General features: G+C 37.8%; 1 protein-coding gene across 1 annotated transcript; it reads right to left on the bottom strand.

Moving 5' to 3' along the window:
* Positions 1-881: 881 nt before the first annotated feature.
* On the bottom strand, positions 882-4747 carry LOC131072439 (uncharacterized). The gene has a single exon (XM_058008598.2). It carries the CDS (start codon positions 4433-4435, stop codon positions 1670-1672), a length of 2766 nt encoding a protein of 921 aa, XP_057864581.2. The 5' UTR covers positions 4436-4747; the 3' UTR covers positions 882-1669.
* Positions 4748-27901: the final 23154 nt, after the last annotated feature.

The raw sequence follows: 27901 nt of genomic DNA, 5'->3' as shown, positions 1-27901 counted from the left end.
CTGCCGGTAGATCACTATCAAGATACAGGCCCTTCTTTATAGTTATCATTTTCTACCAAATATACACTAAACCGAGCACAGTACGCACTTCATATCCTCTCTCACAGCAATGTTAACTCATAGGACCATATTAATTAGGTACACAGAAACAATATTCAACCTTGCAGATATTCCTAGACATAACTAGTATCATGTAAGTGAAAGCCCTTTGATATGAAGGCTTTCGTCCCCCATGTAAATCCAACTTTGATTACGGATTTAATCTTTTCAACTAAACATTCGCTATTGTATCATGCAACTAAAAAGGCAAAATAGGTTTCCGATTTCCCTCCAGGTGGCTAAATAAAAAATTCAAACATCAATGGGCCTTTGTTCTGCTAGTGAAGTTGAAAGGTTCATGATGAGCCACCAGGGATCAAGTCTTGCTAAGTGCAAGGCTCCAACATCATTAGGGATGAGGCTGGGACTGTGCCCTGGGCGAATTTGGCAGAATGGATACCCCTCAGTCCTTGGCTCTTAGCTGAAGAGATCTCATCTTGAGGCTTGTGCTCCCGTATCGGATAGCTAAAATGACTTTGTGGATGAAAAATCCTCTATCAAAAAATAAAACTTCAAACACCATTACATTATGTAAGACTGTTGAGGCAAAATTTCTACCAAAAAGAAAGAGAAACTGCATCCTATAGCAATGCTAAAATAATCCACGCAGCTATTAAAGGTTGTCATTTACGAGACATAGTATATTGAAAATTGTCAGATTCCATGATACACGAATCACCTAAAATTCCCATGCAGACACTTGAATCATAATTGCAAAGCTGCCTAACAAAAAACTTAGCTATGCCATCAACCCTACAACGTCAACTAATCATAGAAGCAAATTGCAGTAATTACTCAAAAGGGAATGACATCATATTTATACAGTGCCTGCTCTTCATAAAATATGATCTAATGTGGTTATGCAACTCAAACAGGAATGACATCATATTTATGCAGTGCCTGCTCTACATAAAATATGATCTAATGTGGTTATGCACTACTACAATCAGATCTCCTTGGTACAAGACAACAAATAATTGAAGATGCTTATAACCTAGAACCATATAAAGGGTGACCAGCTATTATGGCTCTTTTTTACAGAAATTTTAGAATGCCAATTTTAAAAGAAATTCCATGATATATTACCGTTGTACTGATGATGGAAAGTGTAACTTGCTTGTGTAAGGGTATGCCAGAATTCTAAAAAATCATATCACCATGCAAAATTAATTGCCATAACTAAATGTCAGTTGTAATCTCCACTCTGAACTTAAGGACACACAAAACTGAGACCACAGGGTATTCCATATTGACATCATAATTTAGGAGGTAAAAATAATGCAGTTCACAACTTCCCCAAACTGACAAGGATGAGTATTGCTCTGAAAGAAACCAGGAAGTATATTGACTGCTTTAGTTTCATCTTGCAGGCAAGAAGTCCATGCTGTACATCATAGTCCAGTCACTAGTGGCTTTGCGGAATGTTATTTGGCATTAATATATTGGCCTCTGTCTGAGATGTTGCATTTTAGTCTCTCATGAATTAATCAGACATTTTCCAAATTCCAACAACAAAAATTTCCAGGCCCACGGTCAATTGAGTTTCTGATCCGAATGCTGTCAAACAAAGCTATCCTGCAGCCCTTTCCTCACCTAGCTCAATTTTTATTTCAAATTCTGCAAATTTTGTTTTAGCTTCTGCTCCTTTACCTTCAGCTTCTCCTCCTCTTTCTTCAGCTGCTTCTACTTTTTCTGCAGTCCAAGGTTCCTTTTTTTTAGTTTCTGTATTTCCTTGGCACAGTACATCTAAAGGAGTCGCTGCAGGATCCACCTCCCAGCAACCTTCAGGTATGATTGGCGAGTCCTCTTTTGTAAGCCTCCTAGCAGGAATCTGATGTGAGAACCTAAGAAGCTCTGCCTTGGGCACTACCCATTCATCACTTGACTGAGATGCCAAATGCTGCTTCCGGAATAAATTCCTGAACCCTGAAACCTTTACAAGTGGAACCACACTTACTCCAAGCTCCTCACTAAAGTCTGTCAGAACCTCTACTATCTCGTATTTGTGTCTAATTTCTGCAGGGGTATTTTCATCCCAACAAGAATCCCACTCTCTGTAGAGTGCCCAAACATCAGATTTTCTTGGCACAATTGTGAAAATACCCTTGGGAGATTTCTCCCATTTCATCAGATGAGAGTACATATTAAGCATATAACTGCTAATCACTTTTCCCACCGTAAATTCACCACAGGTCTGATACTTATGCAACTTTGGCTCTATCCAATTCATCTGCACTTTGAATGGATCCAGGGACACAACTCTCACAATTCGAGCATAAAATCGTGGCATCCCATTTTCATCATCATAAGTAGCCCATATCTGATTCGTATCAAAGCAATTCTCAGTGCGATCCTTATCAAAGTCATAAAAATCAGAATCTGGAACAGTGATTGACCGTGAATCAAAGGCTGGTTTTTCTATAATTTCACTTTTCATTACCTCTTCTTGCTTCTTATATGTCTTCTTGTAACTTACAGGCTTCTTAGTCATGTTTTGGATTTCCTTTTTCTCAATCTTTGCACATTTTTTAGCCTTGTCCGGACTTTTAGCTGAAACTGAAGCTTTTCTCGACTCATCTTCTACTGTCCTTTTTCTTACAGCAGTCGATGCTTCTTTCTTTGCAGCTGCAGCCAAGACTTCTTTCTTTGCAGCTGCAGCTACTGCTTTTTCCTTCGCAGCCGCAGCCTTTTCAGCTTCTTCCTTGTCAGCTGCAGCCTTTTCAGCTTTCCTTTTCGCCTCAGAGAGATTCTTCCGTATATCCATTTTTGCCTTCTCTGCTAACAAATCTCTGACAGATTTTGCCAAGCAATCCTTGCGCAATGTTGCTGGAGCTTGTTTGCCAGATGGTTTATTAGTTTGATTTGCTCTTAGAGGCGATGTAAAGGCGACCTCGGGAAACGATTTCTTTGGTTGCTCTTTACTGGCATCACCGTGAAATACCTCAGCATCCACTTTGTTCAAATCTATATCCTTCCTACTACAGTTAGACTTTCGGGCACTTACTTCATCTTCACTTCCTTGACAACAGTCATCAAAGTTTCGCTTCTTGGCTGAAACCTTAGGAGATGAAGCCGCCTTAGTGGAGGTTGAAACCTTGGGAGGGAAAGAATCCTTAGTACAGGACGAAACCTTGGGAGATGAAAGTTCCTTGGTAGAAGAGGTGACCTTGGGAGATGAAGCCGCCTTACCAGAAGTACTCTTGGGAGATGATGTTTCCATTGAGGAGAGTGGAACTTTCGGAGACACAGGAGCCTTATAAGATGATGGAGCCTCGTGAAAGGAAGAAGCTAATGGCTTACAAGCCTTGGGGACTTTCTGCTTACGGGGTTTTTTGATGAGTACATCGTATTCATCTTTTCCGGGTAAATTTTCTTTGTGGCTCTCATCAACTGGGTCCTCCTTAGAGTCTACTACATTTTCGCAGCTCACTTTCATATTTTCAGCTGTAGAATCGACAGTAGCGAAATTGGGTCCAGCACCCTCAAAGGGTCCACTCCACGTAAAGTTGAGATTGGGAATAACCCCATTAGCAAAACCCCCCACCCCTGTGCCAAAACTAGTGGTAGAGTTGTTTAAGCCCACTTGGGCATGAGACCAGGGATAACAAGAAGTACTGAAATTACTCATGGCTGATAGAGGAATCGCAGCTGCCTTTACTGCAAGGAAAGGCTTCCGGCAATTCCTACAGAGAAGATTCTTATTCTCATATACAGAATGGTATTCATACTGCATGCCACAAGAGGGACACACAGTCCAGAAATTTACGGACTTGCTCTGTTGTGTAAGATTAGGTGCAGCAATGGAGGAAGCATAATTTGTACTACCACGACCACCATTAAAAGAGCCATTTTCAGGAGGCTTTTTCTTAGGGGTAGCTCGTCTCTGAGGAGGTCTTTTAGGGTTTTGAGAGTGGGTTTTCAAGAGGGGATTGGCTTTCCTCTTCTGGTCATAAATGGCCCTCCTGATCTTATCAGACAAGACACCCCATGCGTCAACAATGAGCTTAAAGGCAGACTCAGAGCCTACAATTTTATTCTTGTCAGGATGCAAGAGCAATGCCAATTTTCTATACTGTTTCCTGACAAGAGAGTCGTCAGCCATGACATTGATATCATCAAGTTGAAGAATAGCGTACCAGTCCATTTCGCTATTGATAGAGTGGTGGGCGGCCAGAAGTACATCGAGAATTGGCATGAGCTGGGAGAGTGCAGGCAGAGGAGGGTACAGCTGCTGCGCCTTGACTGCGAATTTCCTGGCACCCTCCAGATCCTTCATCCCCAGCTTCCTCTGAGCAATCTCCACGGCCCTCTCCGCCTCCTCCTTGTTACACTCCATCTTTTACTGCACACGCCCGATCCTCTCCCGATCCCAAAGCTTCTCTTCTGCCCCTTTTGTCGCCTAGCCTGCTTGGGACCTGTACCTGTACCTGGACCTAGTCGGAATCGAACCTCAGACCTCCACGACCTATAATCATATTCCCGACAACGTCGCTAAAGGAGCAATTTTTTTAATGTCTGAATCCACATCATTGCTAGCGTATAACGTGCTAGTTTTTTTATTGCCCAATGCCCGCCAATACACTTTGTCTTCTCGGCACGAGTGTCTTCTTCTCCATACATGGCGACCAAAGCTCTCACACAATAGGCCATGGAACTATCTAGACTCATTACTCATGATGGAATGCAGGCACTTATGTGGATGATGTGAAATAGTGAATGCGTGGTTTTACAAGGAAAAATAACTTTAATTAATTTTAAAAATGTATATATATTAAGTATGTTTAATTTTTTTATGAAAGATTTTGTATTCGTAATGTCATTTTAACTATTTGATAGAAGAGCATGAGTCTTAGGTTGAAACCTTTTCAAGTAAGAGTCAAGGATTAAGGCATCTGCCAAATTCGTGTCAGGCATGATCTCGACTTCATTACTAATGATGTCTAAGCCTTGCACTCAACAAGATTTGATCTCTAGTAGGCTCATTAAGAACCTTTTAAATGTTGCAAAAGACACTGTACCGGTAGAGATTTGTGCTTGAAGATTGTTTTGAGGTTGTCATTGATGGTAACTCAAATTAGATATCATATCCGATATATGTTGGAATGATCTACTGGAAGTTTGAGAAACCTGATATTCATTTATGCATAAGTCTGGAAGGTGGAATACAGAGTATGGATACATTGTGCAGATCTCCATTTTAGTTGCATAGTTTTGATTGCAGTGAAAGAGTTAGATGGTTAGATGTTCGAGGCAGCTTGATTTGCAATTCTAGCCTCTGGTATTGACTCTCGTGCAAGTTAGGAGATCCGGTAACCGGTAATTCAGGAAGAACAAGAGCTATTTTCGTGTAACGTGTTATGCAGAATCTTTGGGATGATTTCGGTGATTGCTTTCAAGTTCGAGGTGATTGAGCCAACATGTGTGAAGCTTGTTATCAATTTGTTTGGGTCTACATATGGATTGGTAATTGGATTGAGTCGACTTATGGTTACACGTTTCATGTTGCGTGTTATGCCGTTTTTGGAAGCCGACATGGGAATTGATTTATTTTGTTGATGCGGATATATAAGATCGATTCATTTGAGCATTTTGTAATGGTATGTGAGAGAGAGAGAGAGAGAGAGAGTATTGTATGAGCGATTGTGCATGTGATTGAAGGTCTTTATGTTTCAGTATATGACAGAGCAGAGAGACAGGACAGTAGCAGAAGACTAATTGAGCTTACCCGGAACTATTTTTTGGCATATGTAGATGCTACTATTCAGTTCAGTCATTCTTGTTATTATTTGTTATTATTTGTAATCACTTGTAAGGCAGTGAGCCTTCCTTCGGGTTGTAGCCCTCTTTGTAATTGAGCAGTGAGCTCTAGGCAGTGTGTTTGAATGCATGTGCATTCCCCTCTTATAATATTATTATACTCCTGATCACAGTATTATAATATTGCCACCGTGGTTTTTCCCTTTCCGTGTTTCCATGTAAAAAAAATTATGTTATTGTTTTGTGTTTGCTTGCATTCAATTTCTGCACTTTACTTTTATTCATTTGTATCTGGTGGTTAAAGAATCAGGTTAAGAAATTTGTTAATTATAGAACACAGATTCACCACCCCTCTTAGTGTTCATTGATTCCAACAATTGGTATCAAAGCTTAGTTCCTCTGAAGAAGCCTAACAACTTGAGGAAGATCTGGAAGATTGAATCAATGGACTCTGGTTTGTAGAGACAACTTATTGTGGCACTTGAAGACCTAGATGCGACAAGGAAAGAAGCAAGTGATCTGAGAAGAAATTTGAGTGATGCTAAAATTTTCATTGAGTCGTTGAAAGATCAAGTGAACACATCCAAAGAAAAGAGAAAGGAGTTGATGGACAAACTTAAGGAGAAAGAAGAGCAATACATTGACAATCAAGACAAGACAAATGAATGTGAAAAACTTGCTAGAAAAAATGCAGTCCTGAAGAATGAAATGCAATCCATTGTGATGAAGCTAACAAAGGAGATTGAAGACATGAAGAAGAATGAAGAAAGCTTGACTCAATCTTTGAAGGATAGGTCTGATGAATATTGTAGATTGAATCATGAAAATGACTTGCTGAAGCTTGAACTAATACAGTCCAAGAATAATGAGCAAGAACTTGAAATACAAATCATAATTCTGAGAGATGAACTTACCACTGCTAATGAGTACAAAGAAAAGTTCAATGCTAGCTCAACCAAGCTGGATGAAATGATGAAAAGACAGAAAAACAAAGATGATATTGGAGGACTTGGATTTGAGAAAGGAGAAAGCTTCAGATTTGGTAAAGGCAATCATCAGAAGAACAAGAGATCTCTGGTAAGACAACCTAATGCTTATAAATTCAATGGCAAATGTTTTATTTGCAATAAATTTGGTCATATGGCAAGTCAATGCTGAAATAGAGCTAATCAGAATGCTACATCATTCTCTGGTCAATGTTTCAATTGCAATAAATATGGTCATAAGTTAATTGAATGCAAAAGTATGGTAAATAGGAGAAATGTAAGATGTTATGCTTGTGAAATACTTAGACATATTGCTAACCAATGCAGATCAAAGGGAAATCAAGGGAATTTGAGGCCTAATTAGAGAAACAACACTATTTGCTATGCTTGCAACAAATCCGATCATATTGCAAAATATTGTAGAAGCAAGAATGTGAGCAAGAATGCTTCGGCAGACAAGAACAAAGCAGATAATAAGGGAAAAGCAAAGGTTGAAGAGATTAAAGAGCAACACAAGAAGATGTGGATTAAGAAGGAAGATTCAAATACATCAAATGGGTCTGCACCTGATACAGGTGTTGGATCTTCATCCGATAACTAAGGCATTTTGGCCTTAGGGGAAGCTTTTCATGTAGATCCTTAAAACCCCCTTTCTGAGATTTGTAATCGGTTGCGGATGGTTGCAGATGATTGTAAATAGTTGTGTATATAATCCTGAGAGTTATCCGGAAGATTTGATGCCGATTTGATGCTCCGATACAATGTTCATGAGTTTCATGACATCCATAAGGACTTTAGGGTTGAGCATTTATTGCACCTAAAATTTAGGTATTCGAAGGATAAAAGGGCAGTTTAACATTCATTTTTCACATTGCGAGTGAAGCAAAAGAGAAGAAGAGTGTGGCGAAGAAGTTTGAGTAGTGAAAACAGAGCTTGTATTGATTCGGCAAAGATTTCTTGCATCCGATAGAAGTCTAAAAGGTATTTTCTGAAGTTTGAAGCTATATGTTCATAACCTAGATTGCAATAATGGTATCTTCTAGTTCTAGTGTGGCGACTCCACTTGTTGTCGAGATAACTAATAGGGAAAGACCTCAATTCAAGAAGCACTCATACAAATCAATGGAAGATGATCTGAATGGTGCATTCTCATATGTTCTATACGAGGTATTGCATGTCGAGGACATTAGGGTATACATTCACTACAATATTGAGGAGCTTGGAAATGCAGAAATGTTATCTCTTTACACCAAGCACATGATTGACGGTATGGGCAATCTTAAACTTGAATTTAAATCTTTGCAAGATAAGGGTTTCATTCAGTTCGTGAGCTTTCTGGATTTCGATGAACTCGAATGGGTTAGGTATATTTTGAGTAGAGCACATGATGAATTCATATGGCTAGACAAACCATACAAGATTACTAAGACTGCTATCCATGGGGTAACATTTTTTAATGCTATCGATAAAGTCCCTAGTTTGACAAATGTGGAGAACACAACTGTGACAGAGGTAACTGGTTCATAGCATGACAACATATCCATGACAATTAGTGATATTGTTGAGTATGATGTGAGATTTGCATCCATGGTGACTGGCTACAAGATATATCAATCTAGTAGAGATATTCCAGTCTCTAGTACTGCAATTTATGCAGCATATCAAATTTTGAAGGAGAACAAGTTATATGACTTGTGTGGAGTATTGTTGAGTGAGTTAAAGAGAAATTTGAAGAAGATTAAACAAGATAAGAAGCATGTCTTTAAGTTTGGAACTTTGTTTGTCTGTTTGGCACTTTATTTCATGAATGAAATCCCCATTGTAGGTAAGGTATAGTGGGCATATGATAAACCGATGGTTGTGCAGATTAAAGAAGCTTTACAAGGATTGGGTAATGGACAAGCACAAAAAGCTATTATGTGGGGCTATTTCAAATCATTCCAAAGCATGATGCAAAGTAGGGAAAGGATCCCGAAGGATATTGTTGAAAAATATGAGGACACCATATGCTTCATGGTGGAGATTGATCAATGACTGATGGAAGTAGTTGAGCCTATAACAATATGGATCGTGCCCATGGGGTATGAATTAGATGCTAATACTGTTGACATGTATGCTCAACATCTTTTGAGCAAGCCGGTGGATGAGAAGGAAGAGAGATTTGGCACCTATAAGGAGAAAAGTCTAAGTTTGCACTTTCAATTTACTAATCCTGGAATGCAGAAGAGGGTAAGGAAAGTAGTTGAATAGCTTGTTGAGAAAATGGGTATCACAAAGGAAGCTATCTGCAGGGCTAGAGAGCAGAATATACTGAAGGAGGAGGACATGGTACAACCTAAGGAGTCTAAACCTGCCTCTACTCCTTCGAAGCCCAGGAAAACTAAGTCAGCACCTTCCTCTGGTGCACAGAAGCCTGTACCTCCACCTAAACCTCAAACAAAATCCTTCGGTGGAGCAGAAAAGAGGAAGAAAGGGAAGCCTAAGAGAATCTATATGGTAGCCACTATTGAGAAAGAAACAGAGTCTGATGAAGCAGTGCGGTAAGTGAAGAAGACTACTACCTCTGCTAGGGTAGTCCGGAAGCCACTATCTGGTGAAGGATAGACAAGCAAGAAGCATAAAATTGGAGATGAATAATCTGATAAACCACGTCCCGACAGGAAGCCTAAGTTTGAGCTTGATGAAGCTCTATTTAAATTTGATAAAATAGAAGGTACTTATACTATTGTGCCCCTAATGTTATTAAGTGAAATAGTTGATGAAGTGGTAAAGGAAGGAAATCTAAAGAATATATCTGTATATTATGAAAAATTGTGATAAAAATGATCAAAGAGCATTAGAGGAAGCCATTATACAGTATATGAATGTATATAGCAAAGCCCTGATAGAACTATCATCTATGATTCTGAAGTGTTTGTATGATATTTTGGATGCTAGAAGGCATACAGATAGTTTGGAGGATGAGAGAGTAAAAGAATATGTATTAGTTAATTTTTGTTCTTTCATTTCTAAGGCTAAAGTTGATAGATTGCTTAAGATTGCGAAGGACAGATTCAAAAGCAAAAAGAGAGTAAATAAGATCATGCTTGGGAAGACAGATGAAGTAGCCAAGGAGACAGAAACAATTTTGAGATAATTTTTGGAAGAATATAAGTATGAAGTAAATCTGGCAAAAGTTGACACCCCTCCTGAAGTGCATGTACAAGATGATACCTCTGCTCCAAATGTGCAGATTGATTTGCAGGCCATAGTTGCAGATGATACTACTAATACTGCTAAGGTTACTAACTCCAGTGAAGCTGATAAGAATCCTTCAGTAATAAATGTTGAATTTGAGAAGGCAGTTGAGGAGGTTGGAGATGAAAAGGGAAAAGATGCAGAGAAAGGTGAAGAAGCGGAGAAGGCAAAGATGGTGAATATTGGAGACAAGATTGATTAGGTTCTGGCAGCAAGAGACATTGTGATTGTAGACAAGGGTAAGAAAATAATCACTAACACAGTTGATCTCACCACAGGACCTATTGATCTCAATTCTCCATCTCTAGTCCAAGTACTTAAGCTTGCAACTCTTGCACAAGCCAAAGCGAGGGAGGACTTACTCAAATATCATTGGACAAAGATAAAGAGTTAATATCCATGACAACAGGTGTACCAGAAAATATTTTCCCACCTTTTAAACAAGACACTGTAGATTCATCCTCTGGGAAGCTAAGGAATATGTTGAAGGTAGTAGATTCTCATTTTGTATCCTTATAGAAAGCAGTTGATGCAAGAGTTTTGAGTTAATTCAATGCTATGTGGCTAAGAACAATTTTGAAGATGGTTGAAGGAGATAGGGTTAGTTTGACTACCGATCTAAAATATATACAAGAAGCATTAGATGAAGGCAGTAAGATATATAAGCCATGTCTTATTTTGCCCAAGTTTACAATAGAGATAGATAAGAAAATAAAGGAGTGTGAAGGAAAGTTAGTTGATATTTCTCAATCTTTTGCCCCCCAATCAGTTTTTGTTAGTAACTATGAAGCTCGGGTTATGGTTCTATTGGACAAAATCAAGAGCCTCAATCAAGAAAAGGATAGAATAATTGGCAGAGTGGGAGAACTCTAGAAGATGATAACTCCTCAGATAGATACCTTGCTAAGCAGTCACCGAGATGCAATGAATGCTATGAATAAGAGTGTTTCGACAGTTCATAGAGGAGAAGAGATGCATGCTTATTTGTTTAGTGCTCTGATCACATTTTGGAGAATTTGAAGAAACGATGGGATGATCACCTACTATCCCTAAAGACCATTTATGCAGATATCTTTAAATTCATGTAAGATATTGAGTATACCTTTGTATATAAATTTTGGCAAATACCTATCTTTGGCATCGTTGTCAAAGGGGGAGAGTGAGGTATGAAAAATGATGTACATTCTACGGGGGATCCTATTGAGTTATTGAGTTGTTGTAGTTTTGAAATTTTGAAGTGTTGCAGTGACAATTCACAAGTGCTGCCATCAATGCCAAAGGGGGTGATGATTGGAAAGAGACACTATACCGGTAGAGATTTGTGCTTGAATATTGTTACGAGGTTGTCATTGATAGAAACTCAGATCAGATATCATATTTGGTATACATTGGAATGATCTACCAGAATTTTAAGAAGCCTAATATTCATTTATGCTTAAGTCTGATAAGTGGAATACAAAGTATGGATACATTGTGGAGATCTCCATTTTGGTTGCATAGTTTTGATTGCGGTGAAAGAGTTATATGGTTAGATTTTTGAGGCATCTTGATTCACAATTCTAGTCTCTGGCATTGACTCTCATGCAAGTTAGGAGATTTGGTAACCGCTAATTAAGGAAGAACAAGAGCTATTTTGGTGTAACGTGTTATGCAAAATCTTTGGGATGATTTCGGTGATTGCTTTCGAGTTCGAGGTGATTGAGCCAACATGTGTGAAGCTTGTTATCAATTTTTTTGGGTCCGCATATGGATTGGTAATCAAATTGAGTTGACTTATGGTTACAAGTTTCATGTTGCATGTTATGCGATTTTTGGAAGCCATGGGAATTGATTTGTTTTGTTGATGCAGATATACAAGACCGATTCATTTGAGAATTTTGTAATGGTATGAGAGAGAGAATATTGTTTGATCAATTGTGCATGTGATTGAAGGTATTTGTGCTCCGGTATATGACAGAGCAACAAAACAAAGTAGAGAGACAAAACAGTGGGAGAAGACTAATTGAGCTTAACCGAAACTGCTTTTTGGCATATGTAGATGCTACTATTCAGTTCAATCATTCTTGTTATTATTTGTAATCACTTGTAAGGCAGTGAGCCTTCCTCCGGGTTGTATCCCTCTTTGTAATTGAGTAGTGAGCTCTAGGCAACGTCCCTGAATGCATGTGCATTCCCCTCTTGTAATATTATCATACTCCTAATCACAATATTATAATATTGTGGGTTCCAATCCCACCATGGTTTTTCCCTTTCCGAGTTTCCATGTAAAAATTTCGGTGTTATGGTTTTGTGTTTGCTTGCATTTAGTTTTTGCACTTTACTTTTATTCATTTGTATCCGGTGGTTAAAGAATTAGGTTAAGAAATTTGTTAATTGCATACCACTGATTCACCCCCCCCTCTTAGTGTTCATTGATTCCAATATTAACTCCACCTAGACCAAGGGCCCATTAGCAATTATGATTAATTTTGGTTAATTATAAGCTGGTATTGTGAAATATAGTGTAAGAGTAATTAAAATTTAGGAAATTTAAATGGAAATAAAAGTAACTAGCACTTGCACCAAAAAAAGGCGCAAGGATTGCGCTGATAGAAAAATATTTGTAAGCTAATATGTTAGAGAGTACAATTCTATTTTTTCTATTATTGACATAAGCACATTTATGATATAGATTTGATTTAAAAAAATTAGTGTTTTTTCACTTGAAAACAAATAACAAAAGGCTATCTTGTAGATTGAATTGGCAAATCTATTTAAAAGACTAAGAATAAACATGGTTACATGTGGTACACAACCTAAATTGTTGTATTTTAAGATGATCTAGTTGCAATAGGAGAAAAAACTAGTGTTATGTTATCCTTGGTTTTTGTTTTACGAGAATCTGAGGGCACCCCACAAATTTTGTGCTCATTTATAGTTGTGATGCTCAATTCACACTTTACAAGACGTTATGTTGTCATAAGTACTTTCCCCCCCCCTTTCTTTCCATTTTTACTTAAGTGTGACATTGTGGTGCAAATCGGGTTTACACCAATTATACCTTTTAGGTTCAAATCAGGTTTACAAACCCGATTTACAGCTCGTAGGTGCAAATCAGGTTTACAAACTCGATTTGCACATGTTTATTGCACTTTGAGTTTTTAAATTTTTTTATGAGAATTTCAAGTAAGAGTCTTTTCCTATGGTTTTATAGCTTTTGATCCTCATTCAACCCATTTTTCTTGCTTGAAATCGAGAGAGGAGAAGACTGTATCGAATTCCTATCGGGTATGCATTTTTCTCCCCAATTTTATTTAGGGTTTTGAAACCCTTCTTTCTTTGAATCGATGCTTGTCTTAATTTAGATTTTGCATCATAGATGATGCCACACAAGATTACTGGCCCAAACAAAATCATCTATGAGATGTCGCTCAAGTCAATAGTCCTGAGTGACCTCTTGTTTCATCTCTGATTTCTCATTATATTGGAGTGTTGTGTAAGGCTATAGACCCGCCACACACTACATTGTGGTATGTGGTGAGTCTCGACCTTACTCCCATTTTTGTTTTTGCTAAGTATTGAATGCTTTTGAACTTCCATTGTGTTGTGTGTGGCGGGGCCATAGGCCCTTCACACACATCATTATGGTGTGTGGTGAGTCTGCGGCCCGACACACACCTTGTATTATTTCCTGCCTTGTTTTAAAACCATTGTGGTGTTGGTTGGGGTCGTAGTCTCCTCCCACACCACTTAGTGGTGTGTGGCGGGTTTGCAACCCCGACCACCACCATTCCCCATTCTTTTTATGCTTTGAACTACTCTTGTGGTGTTGGGTGGGGTCGTAGGCCCATCCCACACCACATAGTGTTGTGTGGTGGGTTTGCAACCCCGTCCACCACCATTGCCTTCTCGTTGTTTAGTAATTGTTTGGTGCTTGGCAGGGTTGGAAACTCGCCATACACCAAGCTTGGTGTTCGGTGGGTTTACAACCCCGCCAAGCACCAATTTACCTTTCCTTATTTTTAGAGATGTTTAGTGGATTTCTAAACCAGCTCTCCACGTTGTATGCACTGCTTTGCTTTAGGTGTTTGGCGGGTTTATAACGCCGCCCAACACCTGCCTTTGCAATTATACTTTTTCAAGTGTAATTCAAGTTTCTAAACTTGAATTACACCTGAGTTTGTCCTTCCTAAGTGCAAGTCAGGTTTAGAAACCCAAATTACACTTTGTTTCTCACTTTTACTTAGGTGAATTTTTCAAGCTTATAAAATTGAAATTCACTTATTGCACACATGCAAATCGAGATTTTACATTCAATTTACCACAGAGATTTCAAGAGGGTTTTTGAAAACCCTAATGGCCTGAATGTACCATTTTCTCAAGATTTTCCAATTCAAATGAACTAAAAGATTGATCAAATATGTCATTATAATATTGATGATTGTCTTTTTTCTCAGTGTTATTATCATTCAAATGACGGAGGCTTCCCCAAACAAGAGGGAAATGAAATTCAAGAAATAGGACCCTCATTTGGTCTTTCCACCTTCTTCAGTCACATCCAATATTGATCATATTAGAGATACAGAAATAGGTCATGTGGACCTATCTGAATTTCTAAAGAGGATTGAGCAATCTTCTTCCTACTGTCAAATGGAATCCATCATTAACAGTGGTATTCAGTTGGTAGCAACTTTCCCCATGTCTACTCAAGACACTGAGTTCGTGATGGCAGTTGTGAATCACTTTGATCATGTTAGTAGAAGTGTAAAGGATGAAACTGGGAAGAAATTGATGAGTAATTATTTGATTCTATCTTCAAGTGTCCTAATATTGAGAAGTATTCTGATATGACAATGCAATCAACTATAGCCTATTTTGATAGAAATTCTGACAAGTGCAGAAAGAATATGAATGATAATTGGTTGAAAACTTTGAGACCTACCATTGCAAGATGGTCAGAAACTCTTCCTAGATGTGACTTCATTGGAGAATTAAATGATTTTATAACTCTCTTGAGTAGGGTGAAGGGTCTTCCCACCTCCAATACCTTCTATAAAGGGATGTATCAACACATTCATGTGATCAAGAAAAATAAAGAGAATAAATTTTGGGGAAAAGAGATCACTGATGCTATTTATGAGTAGCTCACTAAGGTACCTACCACACTCAAGTTCTATATGACTTCATACTTGGTGTATGTTGCGGCTTCAATGAGATATTTCCTTGGGTTGTCTACAACTGGTGATAGGAGACAGATTGAGGTGTTGGAATCAAGGAACACTAAGAAGGGGGGGGGGTGAATCTGTTGGTATTTTGGTATGGTTTTGTCATTGATGTCAACACTTACTATCACTTATCAACTCTGGCACTTTGAAGAATTGGCAATGTTCACCAGCAAGCAAGTGACTTATGCACAATCACCGGTATCTGGTACACCGACAGGATATAATGTTCACCGACACCTAGAATGGCATGGAAAACACCTGGTTATGTCGAAGACATCGTTTGGACACTTTGTCTTGGAGATTTGTTCATTGACATATTCATATTTGCATATTTGCTATTACTGGCAAATAGGTCTAGATCATTCATCGGTAGGCTTATCTATTCTAGATCAGTATGACACACTATGGAGATGTTTTATTAATGTTGTAATTGCATTGAGCCGACATGTTGAATCGGTTATTGCATCGGATATTGTTTTATTTGTAAAATGATTTTATTGTAATACCCTTTAGAGCCGACCTACTAAAATTGGTCTTAGGTTATGATATACATGTAAGATCTTATTTGTAAGATCAATGTGGAATGCGAAAAAGGAATTTTGTGAAGGTATATGTGAGAATAAGCAGAGCTATACATGCAGACATCATTTGAAGGTTGAAGCAAGGTTTTGTGAAGACAATTCGAACTACACCGGTACTAAATCCAGCATAGTAAGATGCTATTTTGAGCAGTACATCCTTATTGGATTTAACCATCCAATTGTAGTCAGTGTGACTCCTATTGTGTTTGAGCAGTGAGCTCTAGGCGCTTGGCCTTTCTGCATGTGCAGACCCCACTTGTATACACATACTATTTGCAGTAGTATCATCTGATTGTGGGTAAGGTTTCCCACTGTGGTTTTTCCCCTTACAGGGTTTCTATGTACAAATATTGGTGTTATGTGTTGTGGATGTTATTGTCTTTCTATTTCATGCATTAATCTTTACCGATACTATAATTAACTGATAAAACTATCTACCGGCATACAAGTCTGGTTCACCGATATTAAGCATTAAAGTTGGTTAAGTTGTTTTGGTTTGAATTTATTTGACAACTAATTCACCCCCCCCCCCCCCTCTCAGTTATCCCCAGGACCTAACATAATCAATGTTCTACAATTTTTAACATCCTTAATCTGTCCTTTAAACCACTTAATGCAAATGAATAAAATTAGAGTGCAGAAACACAAAGCAAATAAACATAACACCATAAAACCAGGATTTTTATGTGGAAACCCGGTTAAGGGAAAAACCACAATAGGATTGAGACCCACAATATTAATATACCTTGTTAGAAGTATAATAATATTACATGAGGGGAATGCACATGCATTTAGGCACACTGCCTAGAGGTCACTGCTCAAATTACAATAAGGGCTACAACCTCAGAAGGCTCATTGCCTTACAAATGATTACATATAATAACTAGAATGTTTGAACTTATAAATAACATCTACAAATGCCAGAAACAGTTTTGTTTAAGCACAAATACTTTGTTCTGCAACACTTTGTTCTACTATATTTCGGAGCACAAATCCTTCAACCATGCACAATCGCCCATACACACATCACACAAAACCATTGATACCAAAAATAATCAAATCAATTGGTCTAATATATCTGGATCAACATTTTAGGTCTTCATCATGTCGGCCCAAAAATGCATAACACGCAAATGAAATATGTTGCCCAAGTCGGCTCAATCTGATCCAAAACAATCATGAAGAACAAAATAAATTATCCACATTCTTCCATCATGATGATTTACTAACCTCGAACACACAACCAATCACAAAAATTTTTCTACACAATCCACTCAATGAATCTCCACATGATACTGCCAATGAACATTGTTCTACTAGAAAACTTGTCTACCGAATCCTCCAACTCACTCAAAACTCAACACTGGAGGCCATAAACCTAGAATAAGGCATATTACACATCTACAATGCATCTTTGAGATCAGCAACACCAAATACTCAACGCAACTAAATCGCCAACCAAAATACTGTACACTCTGTCGGATGACCTGTTCTTCTCACCAGACCTCAATCAGTCTTTCGGAATGAATGAATCATGAACTCTGGATTGGATATCTGACTCAAGTTGACATCAATGACAACATTTGAACAATGCAGTGTCTCTTGCCAACATGAGGTACATAAATACTTTTCCTAGTTGGTTCTTTATAATTGTCATAGTCATTTCTGAATAGTAAATGATGCATTCGTCGGTTATTATATGGTTATGTTGAACAAGAATTTGTATCATAAATGAGTATCTGATCATGCTTGGGAGGTGGTGAACTAATATGGATGCTTGTTCCTTCAATTCCAAACCTTCACATACCTCAGGGTTGGTTGTTTCACTGGTGAGCCTTTTATTCTCCCTAGGTACTCTTATGATAAGATTGTATTGATGGAGCTAGCTCATCAAATGAATGCAGTGCATGAGGCCCAATCAGGTTCTCATAAGATAGGTTTGAATTTCTCTCTTACCATTGGTAGATATTCCATCAACTCTATCTACAAATCCAGAGCAATGGAAGAGGCAATGAGGAGAGTTACAATGAGGTTCTTCAAAGCAAGGAAAGACTTTGACTACAGAGGAATGAGAAATAAACTAAAGAAGGCATATGTTCATGTGCACCAAATTGAAGATGCTTGGGCTGATTGCAGGTCTAAGCATGATGTGAGAAAACTTGGCTATTGTTGGTTAATAGTTGGAAAAATTGAAAACTTTGGTCTTGTTGATGTTCCCAATGATCTTGAGGAAGATGGGGACATCTTAGATCCTATGTATGAGAAGAACAAACTTTCTTCTACTCCTTTGCCTCTCATTTGATGGTCACAAAAGGAATGTACTTCCATCAGGGAGCGGTTCCAAAGTATTCTTATGAATACTAATATATGGTTGAACTTGCATGGTGTTCCAATGAAACCCTTCTCTTATGGTTTCAATAATGACACTAATGTCCCAACGGGGAAAATATCATAAATTAGAACCAAGAAAAGATGGGATCCCACTACTCTAGCCAAAGCTCCCAAATTGAAGTTCACGGTTGGAACTAGGAAAAGAAAAGACCAAGGAGAGCCCTCAAGCTCTAATTTTCATGAGACACAGGAGTCTGAAGCACCAAATGAACAAGAGGAGGATGAACATCTTGATGAAGAACCGATTGATGTTGATCAATTGGAAGAAGAGAAAGAAGGTGATCAAGAACAAGGTGGACAATGAAGAAGAGTTGTAATAAGAAGATGAATCTTTACCTCAAGTATTTCTTTATTCATCTATGTTATAGGTTCTTGTTTCTACTTTTGAACCCGATCCTCTAGTGGTTACTTGTGTTTCTCCTTCAAATGTTATCCATGTATCTTCCACTAGTGCTAGTGAGTCCACCCTAGACACTCATGACAACATTGAGAATGTCTTGAACTCACGTTTTCCTACTTTGTCTGAAGTGTTTGCAACTATGATGGATGATTTTTATAAATTCATGAATGAGTCGGTTCCTAGATCTAATGAATAATCCCTTGAAAATCATTTTCATGTTGTTACAATGACATCACCTATAGTAACCACCACCATTTAGGATTCTATCAATCCCTCTCAGGACATGGTAGCACGTGAGAATGATGATTTGACTTTACCACCTTGGTTGATGTCTAATGCGCCAAAGAGAAAGAAGCAAGTTGTCTCTCCCAAAGATTTTGATTTCAGCCAACTTGTTCTTGTCAAACCCAAGACTATTAAGAAAGCTAAAACTTTGTCAAGGGTAAAGGTTGACACAAATAGGAACAAGTATGTTGAGGTTGTTCTTCCTCCTCCAAATGTAGATATTGGTAAGGTTCAAGATTCAGACTATGTCATTCAAAGGATTGAGTTGGGAAAAAAAACTCATGATTCTACTTCAGGTGATGTCATATTAGCTTTGCAAGCTCTTATTGCAAGGCACGATGAAGATAAGGTAAAAAAAGATCAACTCAAAGCATGAATTGAGCAACTCACCTCAATTCTTATTAAAGTGGCCAAGTCTTCAGAAGTTGTTGAACCAGTAGCTTCATCCTTGGATGAACAGGTTGTTAAAAGGGTTGAGCAAGGGAGAATGGATGGATCAGGTGTTCAGTCAAGGCACATGAGTCTTAGGTTCATCCTGCACCATCGTCAAAAACCTTGATGTAGTGAGGGAAAAGATAGATAACACCATAAAAGTCTTCTCCTAGGAGCTTGATAGTGAGTTGAAACACAAAAGGATTATAAAGCCTGGTTGAAGTTTGAAGATTATGATTCAAATGATCTCATCCAAAATGGTGTTTTTACTTCATAGCGCATGTTCATTGAGCAATGAGAGGCCTTGGAACACCAAATGAATATTCTTGAGTCCCTAGTCAAGGATATGAAGAAGGCCCTAAAAGAATGTGTGGATAAGAAGAAAGAGATTTCAACAAAAATCTTTGAGATTCCATTTTCCTTCCTCGATAAGAATGAAAAGGTGTTTGATGCAGATGAAATCATCAAATAATTTAGCTTGCTCATGACTACTGAAGCTAATAGGGAGGATTTCTCTTTGTCCTCAATTGATAAATTGGTTGATCTCCAATTCATCTTGGATTTTTTGGATACTATTTTAAGGAAACATAGAAAGTGTTGCATTGACTTAGAAGATTCCATCACCAAGGTCAAGGTCATCACCAACAATACCCAGGGACCCGATGGAGTTTAGATGAAGCATGCTTTGCAGAAGTTCAAGAAATTCTAGAAGCAGGATTTAGCTTAAGGAAAATGACACTTAGTCATTTTCATGATTTTCCTAGTGGCATTTTATTTTATCCATTGACACTTTAGGTATCATTTTGTAATTTCTTAGGTGCACCTGTTGAGTGCATAAGTCCTAAGTCAATTTGAACTCTTCTTTTGACTTAGTCTTAGAATTAGTTATAATTTCCTATTTTAATGTTGCACCCCTCTTCTATGTATATGAGGGTTATTATTGTAATAAAGATCTTTTTTCCATCTTTGTTTATGCAACAAAACTCTGCCAAAGTGAATATCAAATTGAGACTTGTTGTTCATTTTGAAATTTTACAATTTATTCAAGGAGGAGGAGAACTTGACATTTTGAATACAATCTTTTATGTGGTATGAATGTTCTTATGTCATTATAATCATATGCTCTTGAATGATTAAAGTTGGATATAGTTATTGGTGTTGAATATTGAGGAGTTTTTGAGTCTTTACAAGTAATCTTTGAGTTATGTTGGGAATTCAAGAATTGGAAATTAGTTCAGAGAAGGTTTCTTTAAGTCTCTAAGCGTTTACAAGTTATCTCAATAATTTGTATTGAAAAGGTAAAAAGTAGAGTCTTTGTGCTATACAAATTATCTGGTTAGAATAGAAGATCTTTTAATATATTGCAAGTCATTGAGCTGAAATTATATTTGGGTTACAGTGGTTGATAGGAGTTCAATATATAAGAGAATCTTTGGCATGCGCCTGCTATGAGGCCCAAATGACTTAGACAAATAAAACAATGAAAATGCGAATAATTTTTTTTAATATATAATAAAATAAAAATCATACAAAATGTATGGAGTAACATGATACTACAAAATAAAGATAAGATGTACAAATAATATCTAGCAATAGTCCTCAAGGCCCCACAACGATGTTACTCAAGAATAACATTAATCAAACATACAAGAACATAAGAAACCTCATAAAATATGATAGCATTGTCTATTACAAAGGATCATGATACAAAATACATTGTCATGAGAATATACATATGATCATCGATTACAATACATGGTATCCTTAAGGATATAATCTCCAAGAGAACAATCAATGGAGCAAATACATAAATCTGGTACATAGAGAAAGTCTTCAATCTTCCCACAAGCCATCACAAACATGGTGCAGAATGAACCAAAACCCAATGGGTGCGAATAGCACTCCACCCATCCATGTGGTACCATCAAGTCCACCCCATGTGCTAGGAGGTATCAGCCATACCCAAGAGATGGAAGGTAGTATAAGAGGATACATATGACTCACACATGGCTCACAAGACTACTATCACAAGAGACTCACAAGAAAACCATCCAAATTCCAAAGCCCTCAACAAACCAAGGAAATTTAAGTAACCAAAAGAGATCACTACGTATGCAATAGGGAAGAGTCTCATCACTAGGCTGTCATGGGTTACCCTGGTGAGTCTTCACTAGGTCTCGACCCCCATCTTGGGTTACCTTGGTGACCTCTACCGACCCCCAACCCCCATACAAACACTAGTGGACCACACCAACCTTTCGAAGGGACAATATTGGCCGATACCATTCCAGGCCTTCTCTACTTACCTCAGACTTAAACAAGTATATGAGAGTACGAGAGGCAACAATTAGTCTTTTTAATGTGATCTAACTACCCACCCAAGTTAATTATTTAAAATTTCCACTTGATTAAAAAAATCTCATTGAGTTACCCTAGCAGCCACTTTGGGTTCCAACCTCCAATGAAAGCCACTCCTGATTGACTTGCACCTAGGAATCCAAAATTCAACATAGGGTCTACGACACCCAAAAACACCAAGATTCAAGACCCCCTACCATAGAAAGGTTGATTGAATTTCTAGAACATGATTACCAACAAGGAGGTACAATGAAAACAAAGAATGATTGACTAGCATAGAAGTCATGCAGAACACCAATCACATTACATTACAAGACAAATGGAAACCATACACAATTAGAAACTCAAACATTGTCCTAGCCTTTGAAAACAAAATACATTAAAACAACATAATCAAGTAACCCACTATGATAGACAAGAACGAAAAGCAAAAGCAAATACAAGGTCTCATAATGCCTAACATAAAACAATCCAAACATAATATAATACCAAAGAGACCATAATAACTTCTATACAATAATTAATTCAAATTAATATTAATTTCAATAACCCAAAATTTAAACCATTATAACTCATTTTATTCCTAATAATTTGCACAGATAAACTGACATTTTATTACTCAAAACATTTAAGAAATCGTAACTCATTTCCAAAATTTTGTTGTCATTATTTTGATCAACAAAAAATTAAATGAAAGAATCCAAAGTTCATATATATATGTGTGTGTGTGTGTGTGTGTGTGTGTGCATATTACATATATCATATGTATATATGTATGTATATATATACATATATACACACATATACATATATACATACATATATACATACATATATATATATTTGTATATGTGTGTATATATGTCTATGTATATATGTATATGTATATACATATATACATGTATATATATTTGTGTGTGTGTGAATATATATATATATATATATATATATATAATTACATAAATAATCATAAACAGATCATATGATGACACACACACACACACACACAGATATATATATATATATACTAAGAGGGGGGGTGAATTAGTATACAAAAAATTACTGAACTCAAACACTTTATAAGTCTAGCAATAAACCGGTATAACAATTTGACTAACAAATCGGTTAACACAAATGCAAACCAAACATCAAGAAAGACATTCACCCACAAAAGCACAATCACCATAACACGAGATTTTGACGTGGAAACCCAAATGGGAAAAACCACAGTGAGATGAAACTCACAAGTAACTATTTGCAGAGTAGTAACCAGACCGGTTAAGGTCATACAATGTTTTTTACCAGAACAGATCTTGTTAGGGATCTCAATCTCTATTAGGAGATAAGTTCGATTAAAGACTACCTTGTGAGAGGATTTTAGATCCATAGATGTGAATCAACTTGTTAGAGGATTTACAAAGGCTTTTCTGGGCCTACTTGGTTAAGGGTTTCTTACTTGTCAAAGATGTGAGTAATCAACAAGTGAATGATCTAGCAAATAGCATAGTCTGCTTGATTAGATCCATGATAGCTCATTGCTAATGCATTTTAGCATTACTTCAGTCTTCAGTAAATCCACACTCTATTACAATACACAAACTTGATCTTTTCTGTTAAGATCACACATACAAGAACTCATCAGTCACCACAAACCCTAACAACTACACACATACTAAAACCCTAGACATGATGTCCTTAAAAGGAATTTGATTTCATGTCGGTCCAATAGGATTACATTGCAAGTTCCTAGGTTCATTATATCTAGACACATTTGGTAACACGACACAAAATCACCATCAAAGTGTCGGTGGATGGTAACTCATCACAAAGATATACCAGTTGGTAACTCAGAGTAATATCGGTTTAACAGATTACTGGTTGGTAACTCAGAGTAATACCGGTTTAGCAGATTACCGGTTGACAGAAATGAAGAATAGGAAAATGATAATTGTCGCTTCTAGTTCCTTTACTTCATTCTGCTTGAGGTCCTTGAACCGCTTGAGGTCCTCATGCCACTTGAGATCGGTAAACACTTTCTGCAAGACACTGATAGTCTACAGACTATAACATAATACCGGTTTGAAACAAATACCGGTTGAGCGTAGCTCATACATACAAAAAGTGATCTCATAGCAAGTGTGTGTCCATCAATGACAATCACAACATAATCATAAAAAATGGCAACAATCTCCCCCTTTGGCATTGATGGCAACACTTAGGAAAAATTTTGACGTCTAAGTGTTTTTACAAAAAAAATATGCCATAATAAAAAATACTCCCCCTTATAGCATATACACTATCCCTTTTATAGAAAAGAAAATGTATACTACTTCCTTACAGAGATAAACATGAGTATACATAGCATGCATCAAAATTTTAAATACCAGAATACTTCTCCCCCTTTGCCAACAATGACAAAATACAGCTGAATAACCCCTGCTTCTATTAGCAAAAAAAAATGTTTATGACAATAAAGAGTGAAACTTGTCAAAAATTGATTTAAAGTCCTGCATAAATTGCTTCATGGATAAGGACCATGACTCAAGTAATGAGGTAGCAACCTCACTCTTCGTTTGCATTTGGGATACCTATTCCTCCATGGCGTCCAAAGTACTCATCTCTTGAGTAACCGTCAAGGTATCTAGATTAAGATAGCACTTCTGAAGTATTTGTAGTCTTGGTAGTAGAACAAGTTGTAGTTCCTGCAAATCCTTGGTCCAGTTGCTGATCTCCAAATCAATTCTTGCAGCCTGAAGTTGAAACCGGTGAACAGTTTGCCCATAAGCGGTAAAGGAGTCATATGGGGTCTTGAAGGTGCTTATGAATGTCTGTAAATTAGTTTGCAGTTTGTCTTTCTGGGCAAGCACATCATCACAAAATAGATGGGGTAGACATATCTTACTGAGCAACAATTTCCCCTTATCTATTGCATCTCTGATGTCCTTCTGTGCCTTTTGCAGATCGGACCGGAGCTCATGTAACTTTTTCACCAAGGCAGTGTTCAAAGCCTTTTGATGCTCCTTCTTGGCATGTGCTTCAGCAACCTCTTCCAGGCTTTGTACCTGGTCCTCCACAACTATGCATAAGAGTTTCAGTTGGGCTAGAGAGGAATCGGTACTAGGGAGGTTGGTACCGGGTATCAAACTGACAAGAGACTCCACTGCAACTTGGATCACGTCTTGCTCCTTCTTCCTCCTTATCACCTCTAGGCATTCTTGAGCAAGCTTAATGCTTTTTAGTAGCTCCGATTTTTTAGCAGATTGGAGGTCAATGGGACTGGTAATGTTAGCCGATTTGGCTTGACTATCGGTTGCCTTTGGGGTCTCCACCTGTGTGCTCTGTGCTGCGTCCTCCTCTTTGGCTCTTAACTTATCTTCTTCTACCTTCTTTTGCTCCTCTGCTTCTTTCTTTATTTTCTCTTCTTCCTTCTTCTTCTCTTCTTCTTCTCTTCTTCTCTTCTTCTTCTCTTCTTCTTTCTGCTCCTTTTCTTCTTCATCCTTCTTCTTCTCTTCTTCTTTCCGCTCCTTTTCTTCTTCATCCTTCTTCTTCTTCTCCTCTTCCTGCTTCTTTTTCTCCTCTTCCCGCTTCTTCTTCTCCTCTTCCTGCATCATCTTCTCCTCTACCTTTCTCTTCTCCTCTTCCTGCTTCCTCTTCTCCTCTTCCTTTCTCTTTTCTTCCTCTTTTCGCTTTTTCTCTTCTTCTGCATGTTTCTTCTTTTCTTCTTCCTATTGCTTCTTCTCTTTTTCCGCTTGCTCCTTGGTAGCCTTTTCTTTGTCCTATTTTTCTTGTCCTGCCGCTTCTGATGGTGTACCCGGAGTGACATTTTCACCATTCAAGGCATCAACATCAATAGGGTCCATTTGATCAGTGACCCATTCTCTTTCACTGTCATATACCTCATTTGGTTTATTGGTTGCCGGTTCTTGCTCAACTTTCTTGTTGGCTTCAGCCACTTGATGCAACCTTAAAGCAACTTGGGCATGAGAGTGGGTATCTTTTACCACTTCAGGAACTTTTCCTTCTAGCAACAAGAGTCTCCTTCTTCTCATGAAGAAGAGGCCCTTATATCTTTCCACTACTTCATAAAGTTTAGTTTTAGGCACATTAGGAAAGTATTGTGCAAATACTTCCTCTCTTATTTTCTATTCCTTCTCTATGGCAATGCACCACTTGTTATCTAAAGAATTATACAAAGAATCAAGTGTCTTAGGTTTAATTTTTGATGGCCATCGGTCATTAATACATAAATAATTGATGACTTCTTGTTCAACTTCCTTCTTTTCATCACCATTAAAATCATCAAAGCACTCTATCAAATCACCAAGTACTTTTCTTCTAATATTCTTAATAGTTCTTTGACAATGTGTCAAAGGTTTGTAGGAGGAAATATCAATATTTATCGGTCAGATGTTGTCGGTTCACTCTTTGTCTTTTTCCTTGTTTTCCTAGTCTTCTTAGGTTGTTCTTCAGACACAGTGTCCTCTGAGTCTGGTGTGGTGTCATTTGTCTTCCGCTTTCTCTCAAAGACTTTGGTGGGTGCGGCTTCTGGTTTCTTCTTTGATGGTGACCGCTTGGTCACTTTGGGACTTGTTGTGGTAATCGGTGCCGATACTGAAGGCACTGCCTTTCCCTTCTTTACTGACAGTTCTTCAACCAGTGTAACCCTTTCCAAATAGGTGTCGGTTCTCTTTTCCTTTGGATCAAGGGGTGAGGTGAGTAGGGTAGAGGCATGCCCATCTAGCATGTCATACATTACCTCATATCCCATCAGTTCCACTTCTTCTTGTCTAGGCTCAATCGCCTCCATTATGCACTCATCAACTCTGATGTTGAAGCAAATGTCATCTTCATATTTCTTGACAATATCACATGATATTCTCACTCTTTGGCTCATTTTGCATCTGAACTCATCAAAGTATTTGTTTAGAACTTCTGGATAACCAGTTCCAACCGCTTGAAGGCTTTCCTTGATTTCCTTTGTAACCGGTTGGTTGGTAGACCACTGAATATCTCCAACTCCTGGGAAGTAACCTTGGACATAGAAGAACAACCCAACCAATAGTTGTCCAAACTTAAATCTCAAGGCATTGTCCAGTTTAATCAACTTTAGGTTCACTAGAAGTTGCCTTTGCATACAGGTGCATAAGTCAAATGATGCATCTTCCATGATCATCTGGTAGGTAGCATTTACCGCTGCAGTGGAGATAGAGTTGATCCTGCTAGCATAAAATGTATGGTAACCTATTACCATGCAGGCATATTTGAACAAATTGTCCTTGATGGGATTGATGGTCATTCCCCGTTGGTCGCTCACAGAACTAGTGAACTTGGTCATTTTTGTCTTGCTAATCTTCCTTAGGGCTGGCACTTCACCGACGTTACAGAAATCGGTGATGGCATGCATCGCTTCCGGTGTGATGTCATGCATCCACTCTAAGTACATTTTATCACCGTGCACTTTGCTCAGAATGATGCGAATGTGATCATCTAAAAACTCTTCAAGGAAATAGATTGCATTATGAAGCTTCTTCTTTTCCAGGATGCTAAATTCTAGTTTAATCTTCTTGTCCTTCCTACAGAACAAACTCAACTAGAAATGGATTACAAGAGATCCTAAGTCTTCAATTTTACAGTCAATGTAATCAGAAATGCCTTCCTCCAGTATAACACCAATAGATATTTGAGATAGGGCATTGTATTTTGCCTTCCGTTGAATGAATTCTACTGGATCAACGGGTGCACTAGGGCTAGAGTGTGATGCGGAAGCCATGATAAATAGAGAAATTTGAGAAATACCTTCATAATTTGAAATTTAGGGCTTGCAATCTTCGCCACACACTCCTTTGGTTGCTGAAATACCTCTTTGTGCTCTACACTTGACCGATTGATATTTGCTTCTGATTCTTCTTCAAGATTTTAAGAATTCTTCGAATTGCAATCCAAATCACTTTTCATCACTCAGTGCAAAAAAAAACTTCTTCGCTCGAGAATTGATAAGTGAAAAAAGACTTGAAAAATCCTTTTAAACAAGTTCTCCACCTACCATAATAAATGCTCCACTATTAGGGTGTAAACCCTAATTTTCCTTTTACCGTTTCTGATCTTCTGCCAGTTGACAGGTATCACTTACCGGTTAAGGTCTTTTATCGGTGTAAACCGGGGGTTCGAGAT

The sequence above is a fragment of the Cryptomeria japonica genome, chromosome 8, assembly GCF_030272615.1.
Source record: "Cryptomeria japonica chromosome 8, Sugi_1.0, whole genome shotgun sequence".
In the NCBI taxonomy this organism is placed as follows: Eukaryota; Viridiplantae; Streptophyta; class Pinopsida; order Cupressales; family Cupressaceae; genus Cryptomeria; species Cryptomeria japonica.
This window is presented reverse-complemented; position numbering and strand designations above follow the sequence as displayed.

What these genes read in the sequence shown, in the direction of transcription:
- LOC131072439 (XM_058008598.2), bottom strand. Translation starts at nt 4,435, where the DNA reads ATGGAGTGTAACAAGGAGGAGGCGGAGAGGGCCGTGGAGATTGCTCAG.